The 8163-nt window shown below is 40.9% G+C and overlaps 1 protein-coding gene across 1 annotated transcript; it reads right to left on the reverse strand.

The window, feature by feature from the left end:
* Positions 1 to 2695: 2695 nt before the first annotated feature.
* Positions 2696 to 3763, reverse strand: B3GALT1 (Beta-1,3-galactosyltransferase 1). The gene has a single exon (XM_015422181.1). The coding sequence runs from the start codon at positions 3674 to 3676 to the stop codon at positions 2696 to 2698; it is 981 nt and encodes a 326-aa protein (XP_015277667.1). The 5' UTR covers positions 3677 to 3763.
* Positions 3764 to 8163: the final 4400 nt, after the last annotated feature.

Consider the following 8163-nt stretch of genomic DNA (forward strand, 5'->3'; position numbering starts at 1 on the left):
CCCCAGCAGGGAGAAACAGAGGTGGTTTGCCATTGCATTCCTCTGCAGAGTCTTCCTTTGGTGGTCTCCCACCCAAGTGCTAACCCTGCTTATCAGGCTATACCATGATTCCTTTCCTGTAGCAACAGATTAAAAAAGGAGCCCAGTGACCCCTTAAAGGCTAGCAATATTTCTTCTGGCATAAGCTTTTTGGAGTCACAGCTTACTCGATTAGATGCACTGAACTGTACTTCAGTTGAGCAGGTGAACCTGCCTAACATTCTGCCTTGTGGATGAATACTTCACACATCTGAGGAAGTGAGCTCTGACTTGCAAAAGTGCATGCTGGAATAAAATGTTTTTAAAGGTGCCACTGGGCCCCTTATTTTATATCAGTGGCTGTAGCAAAAGAGAAAAACCAGAGGGATGATATAGTAAGGTTCTGTTCACTCTAAGGCATTGAACAGAGCAGAACAAATTGAAGATTTACTGCCCGAATGGTACTCTCTTAACCTCGGGGAGTTATTATTATCATCTCCTGTCACCAGAATGCTAGTTTGCTGTCCAGGAAAAAAAAAAAAAGGCCAAACTGTTCCTGTTATGGGGAGTCCATAAAAATGCTGGTACAATTCAAGAAAAAATTATGATGCTGTCTGCTGCCAAACTGATATTTAAATTTTTAAAAACATTTGTAAGGTTGGATTTTTTAAAAAACTGATCTTTGTTTTTATTGTTGTCAAAGTTACTTGTCAAACTGTTATGATCACTTATCATTAAGTAGCACTAGAATTATACACAGGCAGCCGTGAAGAACGATTGAATTGATACGGAAACCTTCTTTTTGATTGGCTGTCTACCTAACCCACAGGGTTTTTAATCCTAAAGAAAAACCAAATAAATTATGTTGATTCCTGCCCAATATGAGTCTGCCATTCCAGTGGATGGCCTACTAGAAGTGAACATATGCTTTGGTTTGTTAAAAAGCAACTGACTGGCTTTGATCCAGTGATACACGTGGATGCTGGTTCAGGTAACATTTTCTTTCTTTAATAATACTGCATATTTCTTATATGAAAATCATACTGTCTTTAATACTATCTGTACCAGGCTTTTTCTATCTGTATAACTGAGCCCACTGCTTTTTAAAAATAGACATGTTCCTTGCTAAAAAGGTCACTGATGCTTCCTAGTACCCTTACAATTTTAACACATGTGTAATTTGTTTCTCATAATGAATTGGAGCCTATTAATCCATTCGCTAGCAGCAGAGCACTCATCTGGAGAAAGAAGAAGGTTCCACAAACAGTGGCATGGATTCACACAATCCAACCAAATTTAATTGGGGGGGGGGGGGCACATTCTTTCTGTTTGTACTTTAATGATGGGATTTTAGTGCACCTCATTTTGGATTTACAGTACAATCCTATGAAGAGTTACTTTAGTCTAAGCCCATTAAAGTCAATAGGATTAGACTAAAGCAAGTCTGCATAGGGTTATACTGCTAGTGTGGGGAAATGATGAAAACGCATTTTTAAAAAGCAATCTGCATAGCATCAAATTTTGGGGTAGGTATCAGAATTGCTAAGATAGGCTATGTGGGTGTGTGCATGCATGATTCAAATCCAAAGAGCCTTATGAACATGTCTACCACATATCCATGCATGCACTTGTAGTGCTTTCATTCATGTACAGGGACTTTCCAGCACAGGTTTCTTCAGATGTTGTTTTGGAGGCTCCCCCAGAGTCTGGGGTGGAAGGAGAGGGGCTAGGACTGTTCCTAAACATAGGCTGTGACCACACACACTAAACAATCCACTTTCAATGCACTTCCCAACTGGATTTTGCCTATTCACACAGTAAAATCCAGTTAGAAGGTGCACTGAAAGTGGATTGAAAATGGATTATTTAGTGTGTGCGACCACGGCCATAGTGTGGGGAAACCCTGCATATGGCAATTTGAAATGATCATACAATCATATTCTATCTGGCTAGCTATAAACTTTGTACTCAAAACTGATCTTCAATAAAAAAAACCCCACCTTGGCACACAATTTGGAACATAGGACCATAATAAAACCGCACGTTTAAATTAATCACAGTCCACGTGAGGGGCCTTTTGTTTAGACAGCTGAGATTATCACCCCTTCATCAAGTACTTGGAGGTTAGATGAAAGAGCCCCAGGAGCCTCATATTGTACACTCTTGTCTTATGTTAAGGTTTCTATTTCATATTTGTAACAGAACAGTAGGGTTCCCAACCTCCAGGTGGTAGCTGGAGACTTACCGCTATTACAAGTGATCTCCAGATGACAGAGATCAGTTCCCCTTGAGAAAATGGTCACTTTGGACGGTGGACTCTATGACATCGTACCCCATTGAAGTCCCTCTCCTCCCCAAATCCTGCCCTCCTCAGGCTCCACCCCCAAAATCTCCAGGTCCCAATCCGGAGATGGCAACCCTACAGAATAGATATACACCTGTCCTCTTACATATACAGTTACAAGGCTGAGGAAGAGAGACAGATGCAATTCCAACCTTTCTGATTGCTAGAAATAAGACCATTATGAATAGAACTTGACCTTGTAAAACCAAACGTCGTAAAGAACAACCAAACAAAACATATTAAAGGACACTCCCTACTGGAAGTTAAAATCCCAGTTTCCAATTATAATATACCTCCCAATGGAAAAAAAAAGTATTTACATCTGTAAAAAGTCTAACATCTGAGATGCTTTTTGCTTGACATGTCATTCCAGATTCTGTGCATTTCTTCAGGAGATATCTGATGCACTGTGATAACACGTCGATATCTGCACAGGCTGTAAGCCATCTTCCAATGATTAAAGCCACTGTTTTGGAAAGGATGAATGCCAAGCTTCCGCAGACAGAGTCCCACGTACACATCTTCAAGATGAAGAAGTCTAGTATGGAGGGAGGTTTTGTAAATCATCTCTGCTACATCAGCTGAAAAAATATAGCCGGTGCCCGAGCAAAATGGCGGGTAGTTACTCTCTGGATACAAGTCTCTAGGCATGTACCATTTACTACGGACGTCCCTTATCGGGCCTCCATTGATGACATAACCAGTGAAGTACCTCCGTCTTGGCTTGGTGTTGGGTTTTAGCAATTTGTAAATAAGGTTGTCCATATTTACAAAAATGTCACTGTCTGTTTTCATGACATACTTGGCTTTTGAGCAAAATGTGGCCACCCATCTCATTCCCATTAAGGTTTTCAGAGTCAGATTATGATAGGAGTCAATGAAGTCCTCCACAATAATGTCATGGAAAATTTGACTTTCTTGCTCTACCATCTGGTTTAACACAGAGTCTGTGTTTTTCCCTAGAAGAAAGAGGGTGGAGATCTTAATACCTTTAAAGTTGTTCTCATCTCCCCACGTCTCTCGAATGGCTTGTCTTGCATCAAATTCCTTGTGAGTGGTGCTGATGAGAATAATGAGAAAAGGAGCATTGTTCTCACACTTCTGAGGCTCATTTATGAGGAAATCAAATGAATGGGGGTTGATTGGTCGAGTCCTTATGTTGCCAAACGAGACATTTTTTCTAGCCATTGAGATGCTGTCGTAAGTTCTGTGGACAGTGTAGGATGAAGTGGGACGTGTTACGCTTAAGTACCAAAGAGCACTTGCCCAACAAACTACTGTGAGGACATACAAGCATGAGACTTTTGAAGCCATTGTTCCTGGAACTCTTCTATTCAGCCGTGTGAATAAAAAGCCTTCTTACCATTAGCATCTCTTTGTCCCACTGAGGCAGCATGTTATTTTTCAGTCCTGACAGTTTGATGTAGGAAAGGAACCTGGTAATGGTTCATGGATCAATGGAAAGGTTTTAAGCCTGAAGTGCACTTTTCCCCCTTCTGTAGCTGGAGCCTCCATTTTGTTTGAAGTTCTTTTTTTCCTGAAAAGCACAAGTGGAAAATAATTTATATCAATCTGACATTGGTGGTAGAATAATCTAACTGCAAATATTTAAAATGCTAAATTGTTCTATATGTAGATGTTACTGCTCTGTACAGAAGGAAGTTAATGTTAACTGCACTGATAGGTTTGGTCACAACTTTTGAGAAGTGAATATACACATTGCCAGGGTGTTAACCCAAGAGAGGCAAGACAGTTTTCTTTTGTGCACCCAATATTGGCTCTCAGTCAGACCACAGCTAGTTGGTACCAAAGTGTAAGTTATTCCTTATCAAAGATTCTCAGTAGCTGGCCACCGGTGTCTGCTAGTGGAGTGACATCTTCCTTTTTAAAGGTGGCTTTAGTAATACCCCTTATTTGGCTTACCTAGGATTGATTTCAGCCAAGTGAGAAAATACTATCCTAGAATGGTATAGTAGAGCTTTTGGCCTAACATACTTAGGGTACTTCAGCTTAGAAACTGGTGATACTCATTTAAATACAGGCAGAGGATTAGATGAGTGTGAGAATATCTTGAAGTGTACCACTTACATTATGATAATATTGGATGTTCTCTTAACATGGAGCCTGGATGACATCAGAGATTGGTCCAAATATGGATTCCATTATAAACCCAGTCAAAATGCAAATTGATCAAGTGTGATACTAAAGTAAAGGGGATACTAAGCAGGTTATATGGAGAATCATGTACCTAAGAAGAATGCCACAAGATGTGCATTTATCTAACATCTGTGTGAAAAATTCAGTCCATAGATTTGATATAATTACCATTCTTTTCTAGAGGAACAGTAAAGTGCCTCTTTGCATCAACCTCATATATGTTATACATTTAGAAAGTTCTTGTGCTATCAGAGATTGATCAATGTCAATGTAGCTCTTTGAGTACATGTATTTCAACGATGCAGCTCTACAGCGGGTCTTGCCTAAAGATAAAGAGTCCCCGTTTAAATTTCAAATGTATTATAAGAATCTGAACAATTATCTGGGGGGAAAGGTTCAAAAAATTGCATGATATAAAACTCCTTACATAATGTACTGTCAGACTCCTGGACGAAGTTACTCTCGACAGCATTCTCTCTGCAGTGATTTGTTTATTGAGAAATAATTGTGTTCCAGGTTAGATCAGTACTGTGTCAGAACTTAGGTTCTGGCAGGAGAATCCAAAGATATAGACAGTTCAAACAAGGCCCCCCTTTCATGCATCCAATCTTAGTCTTAGCTATCCTACCTAACATTCGCGCCTACTGCTCTCCCACCTGAGAATATATTATTTCTTTATCTAGAATAGCAAGCTGGCACAGTGTGGCTCAAGGTCATCCATAAACAGGGAGGTATCGTGGAAAGAGTTATGATGCCTACGACAGAGAGCAGAGCAGCAGTTCACACATTCAGCCATTCCCCCCCACCCGCAGAAATTTCCATTTTACAATTATGGCAAACTAAAGACAGAGTTTGACATGTACGTATATTATGTTAGAAGTGTCAACATACCACATTAACTAACCATCTGGTGTGTATGGGGTGGATATATGACCATACTAGTTCATCTGTCTTAAAGATAGATGACAAAACCAAGAGACTCTCAGTCTTTGATCACACTTGTTTTTCTTCCACTTAGTGGACCACATCTCTGTTTACAGTTGGATGGAACAAGAAATACGATATGGGAAGGTTCTTCCCGAAAGTTCCATGACTTTTGGATTTAAGCTGATTTTAAAGTTGATTTTGAGATTTTAAAAGAAGTTTCTATTGTTTGAGGGGAAATTGTTTTTTTTTAAATACTGACTAAAGATTGAAGGTCAAAGAAGATGGGGACGGCAAAGGATGAGATGGTTAGACAGTGTCATAGATGCAACGAACATGAAATTGAGCAAACTTCAGAGGACAGCGGAAGACAGGAGGGCCTGGCGGGATCTTGTCCATGGGGTCGCGAAGAGTCGGACTCGACTGTGCAACTGAACAGCAACAAAAAAACCTTATCAAATTATCAGTGGACATCACAAGCAAGTTTGGGTGCCATACTGGAGCTTGATTCAAGTCCAGTAGCACCTTAGAAACCAGCAAGAGTTTTTGAGAATAAACTTTTGAGAGGCAAAGCTCCCATTATCCCTTCATTATCTGATGAAGGCAGCTTTGACTGTCGAAAGCTTATACCCTGAAAATCTTGTTGGTCTCTAAGGTGCTGCTGGATTCGAATCTAGCTCTTTTACCACAGACCAACATGAAACTATATCAGAGCTTGGCTCATAAAGTTGTGCATTCTATGAATGTAGCCAAGATACAAACTGAGATTGAACACAAAAAAGAGTTCATGAAACAGAAGGCCTACAATAGTCCTGTCTCTATTTAGCTTCCTTAAGTAGAACAATAAGGAAGTCTCTTCTGCTTTTCATTTTTATCCTGAACAACCTCTGAGTCTGTAAACAAGCATTAACTTGCCCGAATACTATGGTACCCATTCCTACTCTTGCCCATCAAAGAACCATAAATGCTATCTTATGTACGCAATATTTATGGCATCTGTTTGACCTTGTGTGGCAGGCCTCTTCTACTAATTGCGGGGACTCACACAGCCTCCTATGATTTTAGGGAACCAGATTTGTTTTAACCTCAGTTGCCAGGTATTCTTTAGGTAGTAAGTGTATAGGAATGGGTTCACTGCCATGAGATCAGTTCGGTAGTGTGCAAGTAGAATACGGAGATCACTGACGCAGGAGCCGCATGTAAATAACAAAGGTTTATCTATTTTCAAGTTATTTTAAAGGACATATCGGCAGCAACACAGGTCTTCAGGTAGTCAAAGGAGAAACCTGACTGAGGCACATAAATTTAAGCTAGTTATGGCTTTAGAGTGTGGTTTGAATTTTCTTTAATATTTCCAGGCACAAACAAGCTTTTACCAGCTAGCCACTAGGCTGGATCCTCTCTCACACGCTGGATTCCATCTACACCAGCCTGTCCTTTCCCCAGAGTCAGACTGAATGGCACAAGGTCTATTCATTTCCAGAGATGGCTTCAGCTCATATTAACTTGGGGATCCAAGATGGCGCTGAGGCTGTAGCACTGATGAACAATGCGCCGCAACTTATTTCCTTTATCTTTCCCTTATTTCTATTTTTACTTTTCATCTCTACGCAATTTACCTCTGTTTGTTATTGCTGACTACGTTACCTGGGCTGACTGTTCCAGAGCCTTTGAATGTTAATCTCATTACCAGAGACAGGCCTAACAATTGGGTACTCTAGTCTCTCCCAGAGGGAGAGCTAAACCACTCTGTCACACTACCCTGTTTTCCCGAAAATAAGACCTACCCCCAAAATAAGCCCTAGCAGGATTTCTATGCATTTGTGGTATAAGCCCTAGTGTGTCTTCTTGAGAAAAAAATAAATATAAGACAGTGTCTTATTTTCTGGGAAACACGGTACTAGCAGAGCCACCCTTTTACTGTCACCCCAAACTATGACTGTCCTCCCCCTGAGGCAGACCTGAACTGACTTGTCTCCTCCTGTGCTTCCCTCCAACATTCCATTCCCCTCCTGAAAGGTGATTGGATGCTGGAGCAGCACTTCCATAGGCTCAGCTGAATGGCTATTCTCCCCTTCAGGGGCAGGACAGCCGCCTGTCTATCACACCTTGTCCCTGTAATTTGCTTTAAATGGCAGCATCAGACAGCATCTGCTAATTGTCTGGCAAGTTAATGTTAATATATACACATATCTGTTTAGCCACATGACATGGTAAACTCTGGAAGGTAAAGTGATTTGTGGTCTGGATTATTAGACTGTTTTGGAGAGAAGTTAAGGCTGTGGTTTTGTGCATTCCTATTTGACAGTATGTCCAACTGAACACAGTTAGGCTTGCTTTTGAATAAACATACACAGGATTGGGCTATTAGAATCATCAAGAGAGGCCCAATCATCAAGAGAGGCCATAGCTATTTTTCCTTTTTCTTTGTTTCCTTTCCTTTTACAAAGCATTTGTTTGGTGTAGTGGTTAAGTGTGCGGACTCTAATCTGGGAAAACTGGGTTTGATTCCCCACTGCTCCACTTGCACCTGCTGATGTGACCTTGGGTCAGTCACAAGCTCTGGCACAGCTGTTCCTGAAAGAGCAGTTTGTGTCAGAGTTCTCTCAGCCCCACCCACCTCACAGGGTGTCTGTTGGGGGGAGGGGAAGGGAAAGGAGTTTGTAAGCCGCTCTGAGACTCCAAGTGAAGGACAGGGTATAAATCCAATCTCTTCTTCT

The sequence above is a fragment of the Gekko japonicus genome, unplaced genomic scaffold, assembly GCF_001447785.1.
Source record: "Gekko japonicus isolate JY-2015 unplaced genomic scaffold, Gekko_japonicus_V1.1 scaffold375, whole genome shotgun sequence".
Taxonomy (NCBI): domain Eukaryota; kingdom Metazoa; phylum Chordata; class Lepidosauria; order Squamata; family Gekkonidae; genus Gekko; species Gekko japonicus.

What these genes read in the sequence shown, in the direction of transcription:
- B3GALT1 (XM_015422181.1), bottom strand. Translation starts at nt 3,676, where the DNA reads ATGGCTTCAAAAGTCTCATGCTTGTATGTCCTCACAGTAGTTTGTTGG.